At 32.7% G+C, this 14,185-nt stretch overlaps 1 protein-coding gene across 7 annotated transcripts in view; it reads left to right on the top strand.

Moving 5' to 3' along the window:
* KDM6A (lysine demethylase 6A) overlaps window positions 1-14,185 on the top strand; it is a 251,094-nt gene that overhangs the window by 167,595 nt on the left and 69,314 nt on the right. For 6 of the 7 annotated variants that reach the window (XM_072615112.1, XM_072615110.1, XM_072615111.1 and 3 more), the window contains one exon: window positions 12,389-12,482. The exons of the other annotated variant lie outside the window; for it this stretch is intronic. In XM_072615112.1, the coding sequence (XP_072471213.1) occupies window positions 12,389-12,482 (94 nt within the window). The remainder of the gene's footprint in view (window positions 1-12,388; window positions 12,483-14,185) is intronic. 7 annotated transcript variants of the gene reach the window in all.

Here is a 14,185-nt window from a genome sequence, read left to right as displayed (position 1 = left end):
AGAGTGTGTATCTTTATTATAAACCACCCCACTTTCCTGACTTTTCTTTTTATGTTTACATGGCAATCTCAACCCTTCCCCAAAACTCACTTCATATTTTGAAGCCTCCATTTTGTTTTCCATAGTTTGTCAACCATTAAGTGCTTTCCTTTTCAGTGTCCCTGTCATTTTTCCATTCCTTTTAAAATTTTTTATTATTACTTATTTGTGATTTCGTTGAAATAGTGAATTTCCAAGTGATGAAACTGAATCAGCACCATCTCTGCAATTTACAATCTTAGAGAGTTGCCTAGTGTATAAAGTTAAATATCTTCCCCAGGGTCACACAACCAGTTTGTAGTATGTATGTGTCAGAGGTGGATCTTGAGCTCAGATGCTCTTGGTTTCAAGCCCAGCTTCCATCTATACTCCATGCTGTTTCACATAATTTAATACTTTTAAATACTACTTGATAAACACAGATAATCCAATACATGATTGACGTTAGGAAACATAATTATGTATAAAACTCTAAAGTTTCTGTGGCTATTTTTTAAGTGTACTTACTGAAATCTCACTGAAGTTGTATCTGTTGTAAGAAATCTGAGGTAATTATTTCTTCCCAAAATGACTTAGATGATGAAATGCCACTTAAACCCTCATCTCACCAAGAATGAGGGAAGAAGCAAATATAGAGACAAAAAGTTCCCTCCTGGAAACAAAAATCCACTTGGACATGAATTAGTGCCATAGGACACACATGGAACCAATTCCTCTCTCAGACCTGTTTATTTTTGTCACCCTGGCTTGAGGTGAACTCAAGTATCAAGACTGTGGCTTCCCAGCCCAGAATCTGGCTTGAGCTATAGCCCTTGGCTCTCATCACATTTTTACTGAAAAAGCTGGAACTTCTTTGATCGAGGCATTGCTTGCTCCCATGTCAGAACAGCCAGGTCTGTGTAGAAAGAAAAGTGGCCCCTCCATCAACTGACCAGAACTCTAGAATTCTAGGCTATTTCAATCAGTAAGCATTGCCTTTGTACCATGTGCTTAATTCTGGCAATACAAAGATTTTTCTCAACAAAAAGTCCCTGTCTCAAGGATCTCACAGTTCAGTTGAGGAGACAACATGCGAACAACTATTTACAAACAAAATACTTATTTAACAAGATATATTGGAGATAATCTCAAGAGTGAAGGCAGGATTACAGGAGACTCTTTTCTTGAAGAAGGCAAGACCTTAGCTGAAACATACTTAAAATTTAAATATTTATTTTTCAGTTTTCAACGTTTACTTCCATAAGTTTGAAATTTTCTCCCCTTCTATCTCCTCTCCCTCCCTAAGATGACATGCAGTCCAATATGGACTCTACACATACATTCCTGTTAAACACATTTTCACATTAGTCATGTTGCATGGAAAAATTATAATGAATGGGAGAAACCATGGGAAAGAAAACAAAACAAAAGAGAAAAGTTCTTTCTGCAATCCAACTCCATAGTTTTTTCTCTGGATGTGTATGACATTTTCCATCATGAGTCCTTTGGAAGCATTTTAGCTCCTTGCATTGCTGTGAAGGGATAAGTCTATCACAATCAGTCCTCACACACTGTAGCTGTTACTGTGTACAATGTTCTCCTGGTTCTGCCCACTTCATTCAGCATCAGTTCATGTAAGTCTTTCTAGGTTTTCTGAAGTCCACCTGCTCAACATTTCTTATACCGTAATCGTATTCCATTTCATTCATATACCAAGACTTGTTCAGCCATTCCCCAACTGATGGGCATCCCCTCAATTTCAAGTTTTTGGCTACCACAAAAAGAACTGGTATAAATATTTTTGTACACATAGGTCCTTTCTCCATTTTTATGATCTCTTTGAGATACATTCCTAAAAGCGATATTGCTGAGTCAAAGGGTATGTACATTTTTGTAGCCCTTTAGGCATAGTTCCAAATTGCTCTCCAGAATGGTTGGATCAGCTCACAGCTCCACCAACAATGAATTAGTGTTCCAACTCTCCCACATCCTCTCCAACATTGATCATCTTCCTGTTTTGTCATGTTAGCCAGTCTGATAGGTGTGATGTTTTGTTTGCATCTCTCTAATCAATAATGATTTCAAGCATTTTTTTTCATGACTATAGATAGCTTTAATTTCTTCCTCTGAAAACTGTTCATATCCTTTGACCATTTTTCAATTGGGGAATTACTTGTATTCTTGTACATTTGATTCAGTTCTCTATATATTTTAGAAATGAGGCCTTTATCACAGACACTAGTTGTAAAAATTCTTTCCTATCTCTTCTGATCTTGGCTGCATTGGCATTGTTTGTACAAAACTTTTCAATTTTATGTAATCGGAATTATCTTTAGTTGAAACTTAAAGGAAGTCAAGAAAACTTTTCCTCACCATTTCTCTACCCTCACCTGAAAACAGCGGAAAACTAAGTTCCTAGTGTGCTACTCAGTTCTGTTGTGTAGCCCATAGTCTCTACTCAGAGGCTCAGAGCTCAGACCTAATGGTTGGTCCAGCCTAATCCTCTCACCAAACATAGTCCTTCCCTTCCAGAAATGTGTGCCTGTTTTTTCTGGTCCCTTCAAAATGAGGAGAGATGCCCAGTGTCTCACTCTTGCTATGTAACCAAACAATGTGGAGTATGCAGACCTATCCCTTGCTGCTGCTGCTGTTCATTCATGTCCAAGTGGACCATACTGTCCTTTGGATTTTCTTGGCAAAGGTAATGGCATAGTTTGCCATTTCCTTCTCCATTGAATTAAGGCAAACAAAGGTTAAATGACAGCCAAGGTCACCTAGCTAGTAAGTATCTGAGAGTGGATTTGAACTCAGGTCTTACTGACTCTAGACCAAACATTTTATCCATTGAGCCATATAGCTGCCTCCCCACTATTCTATCTCTACAGTGGACTCTGTCTTCCTATATTGCATCTTTAGATATTTCCTGATTGATTTGCATACTTCTGATTCTGGAAAAGAAAAATAATGTAAATCAAAACTGGCAACTCCGTAAGCTGTTTAAACAACATAAAAGATCTGAGAAATTTTTTCCTCAAAAAAGTAACAAGCGAAAGCTTCACTAGTTGGTATAGAGAATGTGTTAATTTTTTAAAAATCACATTGGATAAATTCAGTAGTAACCAAATCTCAGCAATTTGAGCAGGGCTCGTGTGTGTGTGTGTGTGTGTGTGTGTATGTGTGTGTGTCTGTGTGTGTGTGTGTGTGTGTGTGTGTGTGTGTGTGTTTTAACTACAGATATGATGCACCACTTCGGGACACTCAAGATAATATCCAAGGTCTGAAAACAGTCATAGAAGCAGTCAGTAGTAACATCAACAAAACTGAGCAAAGGTTAATAAGTAACTTCATAAAACTGAAGGAGAAACCCAAGAATATTTGGAACCAAAAAAACTACACAAAAATAAAAATACATGCATTAAATATGTTAGGGTGCAAAGAATGTGATGCTATGGGAAAAATGGTCTAGACATCCCATTCTTTTCCCTTGTTAGGAAATAAAAATTTCCAGTGGCTTATATCAGGAAATGTATAACAGTGGAAACAGCATGAGATTTGTAGTTATGAGGACTAGATTTAAATCCTGTTTGTAAATTTTTAACTGTGACGTTAGGCATAGCCTAATTATTAAGCTTAAGTTTGTTTTTTTATCATCTTTAAAAATGATCAGGTTTTCTTAGGTGGCATCTAAGGATGTCTTCCACTCATAACTATGACTTTTTTGCCTGTCCACAGGAAACTATCAAGTCCATCAATTCACTACATTCATCAGGGCACATAAATCTTAAGTATGAATCAAGGAAAAATAATTTTCTAAGAGTTTTGAAGAGTGACAGAATTGTGTATACCCTTTGATCCAGCAATAGCACTATTAGGTCTGTTTCTCAGTATGATCAGGGAAAAAGAGAAAGAACTTATAAGTTCCAAAAAATTTATAGCAGCTCTCTTTGTTGTGGCAAAGAACTGGAAATTGAGGGAACACTCATCAGTTTGGGAAAGGCTGGACAATTTGTGGTATATGATTATGATGGAATACTACTGTACTATGAGAAATTAAGAAGTTGATTTTAGAAAAACATGGAAAGACTTGCTTGAAATAATGAGGAGTGAAATGAGCAGAATCAAAAGAATGTTATATATGGTGACAGAATTAATTTGCAGAATAATTGTGAACAATCATTATTATAAGTATAATTTCTTAGTTTTCTAGTCAGATCAACTACAAAGGTTCTAAGAAAGAAGGTGCTGTCCACCTCTAGAGAAAGAACTGATAAATAGAAGTATCCATAGTATGGTTTTCAGATATATTTATAAAAATCTGTGTCAAATGGTGGCCCCTGCTAGAGTGGGATGGGAAGGGAGGGAGGAAAGTTAGTTCAGAAGTGAAATGTAACAAAAAAAAACTTTTGAAAGGGAAAAGCAATGACATTTAAAAGACATGCAAATTGAAGTATGCCAATCAGAGTTAAGCAGATGTATGATTCTTCCTTGCAAATGTGAACATATGAAGAAGCATACAAGGAAAATAAATTTGGTTACTCTTCAAAAACAAAGATTTCAGGGCAGTGAATAGAGCCACTGGCTGTGGAGTCAGGAGGATGTGAGTTCAAATATGGCCTCAGACACTTGATACTTTTACCGCGTGGCAATATCCTTGCCTTCCCCATCCCTTGAAGAAAAAGAGTATCTTGGAGTGAGTCTAAAACAGAATTACTCAGTTAAGGAGTGGAGAAGCACATCCAAATTAACAAAACTGTTATTACTTTCAGTTAAAATTTACTGTATTCATCAAGAAATCAGGAATATATAATTTTTCCAATAGACATAACAGACTTTTAAAGTTTGGATAGAAATATTTATCATCATCACCAAGGGGGGAAATAATACTAGAAGTCATATATACTGTTAGTAAGACATTTAAAGTAAATTAGAACAATCATCTCTCAAATTGGGTAGCAGTATCCAGGAGCATATTAAAAGACTAAGAATAGGATTAAGGTATACTTATAAAACAATATGTGATCATATGAATAGATGCAGAAATTAGTTGTTTTTTGTTTTATTTATTTATTTATTTTTACAAAAAACAACAGTGATCATAAAAACAACAAAAACACTTTTGCCCTTGATGCTCTAAAAAAGTATTTGCCTTAAAGCAAAGGCACATTATGTTTAATGTGCCATGAAAAAATATTAAAAAGCAATTCCAGTGTTAGTTGGTACAAAGCAAGAAGCTTAATACCATTTCTTTATTTGAATAATTTAGGTATTTATATTCTTAAGGTTTTAAATTTTCAGTTGCATCAGAACAGAGTAAAGAAAAAATATTTGTTCAGTGGTTATTGTTTTATTATTTGAAATGACAGTAAACAGGTATATGTTATAATCTGTTTGCCTGCAAATCCTAAGTATCACTGGACCTTTCCTTCTGCATTGTACTTGAAAACCCCCTTTATGTGTTTATATATAAACTTTTAGAATGTAAGCTCTTTGAGGGCAGAGACTACCTTACTATCCTGTTTGTGTTTCAGTTTTTCAAAAATGTTTTTTCATTCAAATTTTCAATAACTTTGGAAATGAAGAGGTCAAAGTAGCATTCATTATTTGCACATGATATGATAGTAAATCTTTAAAATTTATCTTCCTTAATGAAGACCATTTCAAAATTAGACATTGTAAAGTTAACACAGAAAATTCCCAGCCTTTTTATTTGCTTGTAAGAAATCATAAACTCCTATTACAATACTTAATAATCTTACAACTGGCAACCCCTCCCTGAGGCCCAGTTCCTTATCTGTGACAGTATTATGTTAGATGGCTGCTTGGGTCCCTTCCCTATATAAGAATAACTTTAAAATGTCCAGATTAAAGAAAGATCAGAATTCCCAGAGGGAGATGGAATGTTAATGGAAAGGATTGTAAATGGTTAGAATACTTCTCATATTTAATGTATCTATCTTATTCAGTACTATTCAAGATTATAATGTGCTTCATAATGAAACTTATGGTAAAGCAATCAAGCATTTGAATATCAAAGGCAACATTCAAGAAAAATCAGTTAAAGTGATTTTATTCACAAGTTTTAAAGTGTATGTCAGGGTTCAGTTACCATCAAATCTATATGGTACTAAAACTGATACATCTAAAGAAATACACATAAAAGATGAGTGTCTGGAGAAAAAAAAAGAAAATAAAACTAGTTAAGACATTGATTTAATAACAAATGTATTTTCTGAAAAAAATTGTTTGTGTTGGTAATGGGGTTTTGACCTATGTATTACATTGTATATCCCAGTCAGTTACAGATATGATCCTTAAACATTTTGATAAGCTCAAACTATAAAGAAGATGGGGAAAATTGAATGAAGTATTTATCTCAGTTGTTCCAGGGGCAATGAGAATTCTTGTTTAAACAAATGGAATGATTAAAAGCAAAGAGAGATTTACATGAAAAACTGTTCCTGCAGCAGCAACAGTAGTGGAAGAGATATATTTGGGTCAGGTATGACAGAAATATTTGTCACCTAAAATATATAGGGAGCTATTAAGTCATATTTATAATTCCCAATCAATAATAAATGTTCAAAATGTGGCAGCATTGGGCTTGAATTTTTTCAACATTATTTTAATTGTTGTCTTTTGTTTTCATGTCACATTCATTTTTAAACCTCATCTTCCCCCATATCCTACTCTCAAAGTCACCATCCCTTTTAAATAAGAAAAAGCAGTTTAGCAGAATTGCTAACCAGTATGTCAACTCTGACAATCTTATGTAGTATTCCACATCTGTAGACTGTTCCCCATCTCCCCCTAGAACAAACCTCTATTATGAAATAAGGAAGACGTCTTTTTTTAATCAAATTTTCTCCTGCTCCAAGTTTGGTCATTATGCAATCTTTATTTTAATTTTTGTTAAATATGATTTTCCTGAGTTGAAATGTTGTTAATAATCAGTTTAAAAAATAATCAGATAGAAATTAAAACTAGTTATATTACCATTCTCATGTATCAGATTGGAAAAAAAAAATCTCAAAATTCAGTGTTTTTGCTCTTATCACTGAAAACTTTTAAATACTCTTTTTGAAGAGCAATCTGGTATTACACCATAAAAGTTATAAAATTTTGATTTAATGACTCCATAGTTACAATATATCATGAGAGTATTACCAGAAACATGAAAAAGGACTGGTTACTAAAATATTTTCTTTATTGTATTAAGTATAATTGCCTAAAACTTTGAAATCATCCCAGTATTCATATTAAGGAATGATTTAGGTTAATACCTCAGTACTGTAATCCAAACCAAAAGTTTCAACCCAAATGTGTAAGCAAGCAATAAATAGAAATCTAGAAAGACATTTATGAAATAATAAAAAGGTGAAGAAAGCCTATAGAATGGAGGACATAATAATTTTTAACTACATAAGAGAAAGACAATATACATACAAATAATCCTATTAGGACTTACAGTGATTGAAAAGTTATAATATTTTGTGCGCTGAAGTTACCTAATGATTAGTGACCAAAGATATTTAGATTATTTTGTTGTTCAGTGTTTTTAATAAAACATTTAATTCCTTAAATTTGTCTATGTCCTTTCTTTGTTTTCCTGTCTCTTTTGAACTTAGCTACTGTTTGTATATTTATAAGTTCTAATCATAATAATAGTCCATTCTGTGCAGATATTATAATTCACCCATTTCAACATTGTGACACAGATGTTTTTCACTTTTCTTCTTTTATTAGTAGTTATGCTAATGATGGAAAAAGCTCTTCTTCCTCCTAGCCTTCCCTGCTCACACATATCTTTTTTGTCTTTGTAGTGGGGTCACTCATTAAAAATTTCCTTTATGTTTAATTATTAGTTTTCAGTTTTCTACAATCACTTCTATAAGTCTTACATTTCTTCCTCTTCCTTCCCCCTCCTTCCTGAGACAGCATGCAATCTTACATTCTTATTAAATACATTTTCGCATTAGTCATGTTGCATAGAAGAATTAAAATGAATGGGCGAAAACATGAGAAAAAAACAAAATATACCACAAGAGAAAGTATTCTGCTTCATTTTGTGTTCTGATTCCATAGTTCTTTCTCTGGAGGTAGATGGCATTTTGCCTCAAGAGTTCTTTGGGAATGTTTTAGGTCCTTGCATTGCTATGAAGGGCTCAGTCTATCACAAACAGTCTTCGTACGCTGTGGTTGTTGCTGTGGTCATTTTCCACTCTAATATTTTTTACATTATCTCCCAAGAGATTTCTATAAGCTTTCTTGAAATAAAACTTTAAATCTTTCTTTCCTAAATCTATGATCTTTCTTCACATTTGTGTTATTAGTAGAAACCTCATTGGGACTCTCTTTCTAGTCTGTTCCCTCCACGCCATTTTATATTTCACTCTCTAACTAGTCTTCCCCTAAAAATCTTTCCATCATACTGGGTTCTGTTTTTTTTTTAAAAAAAAAGAAATTCAGTGGCTTCCATTTGTTTCCTGGATAACAAACAAATTCTCAGTTTGGAATTCAAGATCGTTTACAGTCTCATTTCACCCTGTACTTTGCACTTAGTGTACATACCACCCTTACTCTTTTTCCACTTCTCTGAGATACAAACTCTGTTACAACCAGGATGTCAGTTACATCTGCCCTCCAAAGGGGAGAGGAATTTCCTTTTTTGTCACTTACATAGTAATGCTAGGTATTCTCTCACCAACTTCCCATCTACTTGTTTAATTAAGTTCTACTAATTTTTCAAAGCCTATTTTTTAACTTAACTTTTTCTGTTGATTTGTTTTTCTGTATAACTAGTACAGTCTAATCACAGTAATCAAATTCTTAGAATTAATGTTCTATCATTCATTGTAATATCTTAGTATTTTTCTGAACCCAATTCTAATTAGCTTTTCGTGGGGTGGGATTCTTTGGGGAGGGGGGGTTGATTGTTTATTTGGTTATATTCTAAGATCCTATAAGGGAAGGGGCTAATTATTATTCAACTTTATCACCTTCCGTGTTTGGCAGTGTCTTGTTAAGACTTTACTTCAGTTTAAAGGAGCAATGTTGAACTCATTTCTCCTTCACTCATTTTTCATTTCACACCTTTCTTCATCTCCTTTAATTAGAGATTATAATTTTAAATCCAGGAAACCATTTTGGCTAATGGAAAAGAAATAAACATAAATCAAACATTTAGAAGACATTCACTTTTTAATTCATTATCTTACAAACTTAACCTTAGTTCTTGCCCATTTTAAGAAGGTTCTGATAATATGCTTCTTAACCAAAATATTTACACATGCTTATTTTTATAATCAGATATTATGCTAAGGCTCCTGTGGTGGTTTTTAGCCTGTGTAATTATAACTTTGTGCAATTTCTATAAGATTCTCTGAAAAAGGGGAATAGAATCATAAAAACATAAAAAATATTAAAGCATTGCTTCCCTTAATTGCCCTGTCAAATAATATTCCATAGGTGTTTATTAAGCTGTGGTTGACTGTAGGACTGTCTTAGAAAGTACTGCAGATTTATTAGAGTTACAAAGGTAAAATGGACATCATTTTTTACAAGGTGACTAAAAGAATGCTCCATCACACTAAATTAAAACCGCTGGCATGACACCTTCTGTAATTCTAGTCTTATGATGATGTGATTTCCCTTCCTTGGAAAAGAACAGCAGGCAGCTTTGAATGGACTAATACGACTCTTCTGTTTGACCCAGACATTCTAGGAACAAGTTGGAAATTCTGCATATATCCCTTTCTTTAGAGTAAAAATAACATTTTCATAATTAATTAAAAATAGATCATTTTTATTAGTTTATGCTTTAAAATACACAGAATAGACAGATGCATTGCTGAAAATTTATAAACTAAATTCCATATGATTACTGATTATTAGAAGTCATGATCTTGAAAATAATTTTAATTATTTAATATACCATACAGCTTCTGTTATCTTCTAATTTGCTATTTGTGTTTTCCTCTTTGGTTAGATAACCTGGCTTATTAGAATTGCATATAATAGTACATTAAGTAAACAAGTGAGAAATTTTTCCATGGGATATATATGTATATATATACATATATATATATATATATATACATACATACATATATATATACTTTTTGAAACCTCTCTTAGACCACCCTGCCCCCTTTCATGTTTAAAGATTTGCTGTGTCCTCTGGAAAATACAAGCTTTGAATGTTACTTAATTGACTCTTTCTTTCCCTGACTTTTGATATGCCTGGTTAGTCACTGGTGTCTGTTATCAGCAAATTATTTCCTTGGAGAGAAGATTAGAAAAAATTCCTCTGTCATGAAAATATTTGATTTAGAAAACTTGACCATATGTTTTAAGGTCAAGATTTTACCTTTGTCAGATTTGTAGAGCTAAAGTTGTTTATTTGGTGGTTTTGTATTTCATTTGAGAGCTTGGTATGGTCAGTAAATGACTTATTAAAAATATATTTTGTTTATTTGACTAAATAGTGAATGATACAAGACCAGGGGAGCAGAACTTGGTAACCAGCAGAAGCACTCCCTCTGGGTCAGAGACTTTGTGTATGCTTTCTTATTTGTAACCCTGGGCAAGTCATTGTGTCACTCAAAACTTAGTAAAGTGAGAAAGTTGAGCAAGATTACCTCTGAGGGTACCAACTCTAGGATCCTTAGAGTAATTTTACTTCTTAAATATACATACCTTCAAACCTTTTAAGTTAATTGGAATTGTGGAGTAAAAAATCAGAATCTTCAGATACTGAATTTAAGAATTTTTCCTTGAATTCTACTGAGTTTTTGATCTCAAGTGCATTTAATTAGGTTTATTTTTTACTTTTGCTTGCAGTGTTTTCAGCAGACACAACCCATGAGTTCCATTTTTGGGGCTCATAAGATTAACAAATGTAGCAGTGTTTAATTACCAAGCTATTCTGTTCTTTCCCTAATTATATGGACTGGCCTATGAGAAGGAATAGCTCATTTTTTTTGAGCCATAATACTTTAACAGTGTAGTTCCTTATTCTGTATTGTAACTAGTATAAGTTTATGCTCAGCAATAATTCCGTTTTTATTTAATTAGGTACTTTTCTTTTAAGGAAGAGAGGGGAATTTTTTTTTTTAATTAGAAGTTTATGGGAAAGGAGGGGATATGGGGGGTTTAATAAAACTAATTATATATAATCATAAGTTAATACACTGTGTTTTGGTGATGCACAAAATGTCAATGTGAAGCCATGGAAAGATCTGAATACAACTTGTGTTGCATTCAGAAGCAGTCTGATAAGAAATATTGAGCACTTTTATGAAAAGTTCAGTGCTAAGAAGTATGCACTGATACTTTAGAGCTATGAGATTACATTCTAGACCTGCTTACTTATTGTATGTAGACTTATAATGTAAGTAAACCCTGATACTCCTATTCTAATAGTGAATTGTTCAGATTCGTTTTTTGCTTTTTAAATTTTAGAAACACTTCTATCTCATTTACAATCACTCTTAAGAGCCAGAGAAGTCAAACCATCTAACAATTTTACAGATTGTTAAATTTAGGACACAAGTGTTGCAACTCTTACCTATTTAAAATCAGTTCCATAAGGATGGAGAGAGACGCTTCATGGAAAAGAAATTAAGGTTTTTAATCATTGTCTGAAGATTTCTAACAGTGTGGGTTTATAAATCAAGATAGGTTATTATTTACAAATTTAATGTTTTTAAACATTGTCCAATCATACAGCCCACAATATTATAATTTTATCTTTTGCATCCTATAAAACAAAGACTCAGTATGTTTGATTAATAAAAATATTTTTTCATTTCCTCCAGAACTTGATTAAGGATTGTTATAGAATTTTGCCACACTACCTTATTTTTTTTTAACTGTGCTGTTTATTGTTAGAAAGATATCAGCCTTTAAAGGGATTGTACACTTAGGCAAGTAATAAGAGTGTTAGATTATTTTACTTCTTTTGTATCTTTTGGGATAATAGCAAATTGATAACTAATAGGTTATTAAGTTTTTCATGTATGTAATTCTGAATGCTAGATTTAATAGGCAATTTGGCACTCTAAAATTTGGGCTACTAGTTGGAGGTTAGGGTATCAATTATATAGAGGTCTAACTTGAATAAACAATACTAGGAAATTATTCTGTACTTTTCCCTTTTAAATAGCTTTAAATATTTTAAACCAGATATTGATTAAATTGTAAACGAGTTTTACACAGTAAATAAAATGTCTAATAGCTTTTTGAAGTGAAAAATTAAAATAATTGGTTCCAATGCTTTGTAAATATCTCTATTAATGAGTGATATTTAAAGGGTTATCAAGTTTCATTTACTTTTTCTTTAACTTTCCCCTCCCCTCCATCCATTCTGCAGAGAAAGTATCACTCTGCAAAGGAAGCTTATGAACAACTTTTGCAGACAGAAAACCTTCCTGCACAAGTAAAAGCAACTGTCTTACAACAGTTAGGTATGTAAAAATATTTTGGTTTACCCCTAATTACACATTCCCTTTCTATTTGGATATTTTAGGTGGTTGTTTTGATCTTTTTGCTTAACATTCCTAGCACATTTATTTGAAATCCACTGTTTAGAATTAATTACTTTTATCAGTACTACAGTTTAAACAGAAAACCCACTCATTGAATTCATTTAAGCAGCTTACTTATTGAGGTAAAAGCATTGCCAAATTTTCGTGGTTTTTATCCATAGTAAATACCAGTGGAAACATTTTATCTCTGAATTATAAGGGCTTTAACAAACACTAGTTTCTGAAACCATCTTTATTTTAAAGGTGAGAAGGTGAAGTGACCAGGATCATACAAAATAGTAAGATACCTGCCATTTAAAAAAAAAAATTGATATTTGGTGTTACCATTATAAGAAAAAGAAGACAGGACTTCCTGAAATAGGGGGGGTGCTTGTTTTACGGAAAAAGTTTTTAATTTTATACTTCATTGGATGGTGTTACTTTGAGTGTCTTTTTATATAACTTTTTGGTAGAGCAGTTCTTGAGAGTATAATTTACCCTTATATCGTTTGAAGATGCTGTTATCCAATATGTATGTTTTGGTTAATATTGATGATACTATTTTTAACAGAATTTTAAATGCACTTGTAAGTTCAGGTTTCTTTTCTACCACATAAATTCCTTTAGTATTATTTGAGAAATATTAGCATTTCAGATTGTAAAAGCATAAGGTGTGAAAATTATTCTTCATTCCTTTTATACTTAGGTAACTTGTTAACCTATAGTTTATTTAGAGAAATTATCTTTTATCTTTAGTTGAAACACACCTTTTGTTTTTCACTGGGAACGTTTCTCTTAAATAATTACAGTTTTGCAACAAAAAACATTAGAGGTGAATATATTAGAACTTTATCCAGTTTTCATCGTTCCTTGTAGGTGGTATTCAGTTAGCTTATAGCCATACACCTCTCTGACATTTTTTTCATTGCCCATTTATAACTTTCAGACTGCCTGCTGGTAAATGGTTCCATTTACTTAATATCATTAATTTGATAAAAATTAATGAAGTCAGTTATTGGGTACAGGATGCAAATTTCACTTGTAGTTCCTATCCTTCTAATTTTACTAAAGAAATTTGTAATAGGAAAGATGCTAATTTGTGAAATTTTGACTTATTGTATGTTCTGATGCTAGTATGTTACACTGAAATGGATTGGTACACTAAATGGCAATTGCTTACTCCATATTTTGAGGTATAAGCAATAAAAACTGACCTTTTAAGAAAACAATTTTTTTTTGTTTTTAACAAACTTGTAACATAAGCAGCTGAGCTTAGTCCCACAGTAATGCAGCTTGTCACTGCCCCTTGAGCAGCAACTATGAGCAAAGATCATTGCAGGTCCTATTCCCATTACTAACAGCAAACTAACCGCAGAGCTGGTAGGTGGGGATAGTAAGAATCATTTTATTGTTCACTTAATCTTGTACCTCCATAACATTTAGAAAGTTCCCATAAGAATCAAGTTTTGTAGTGCAACCACTTTAATGCCCATGTGTCAAGTAGATGAGAAATCCTGTTAACATATGCTTTGAAACATTAGCAAGGAACAAGGTAGCCTTTACTAATTTGAAGTTATCTACAGCAGAATGGAAGAGAATAACTTCGTTTGAAAGTTGTTAAATGACTTTTTAAAAACAAAAAT

Source organism: Notamacropus eugenii, chromosome 5 (genome assembly GCF_028372415.1).
Source record: "Notamacropus eugenii isolate mMacEug1 chromosome 5, mMacEug1.pri_v2, whole genome shotgun sequence".
Taxonomy (NCBI): Eukaryota; Metazoa; Chordata; class Mammalia; order Diprotodontia; family Macropodidae; genus Notamacropus; species Notamacropus eugenii.
This window is presented reverse-complemented; position numbering and strand designations above follow the sequence as displayed.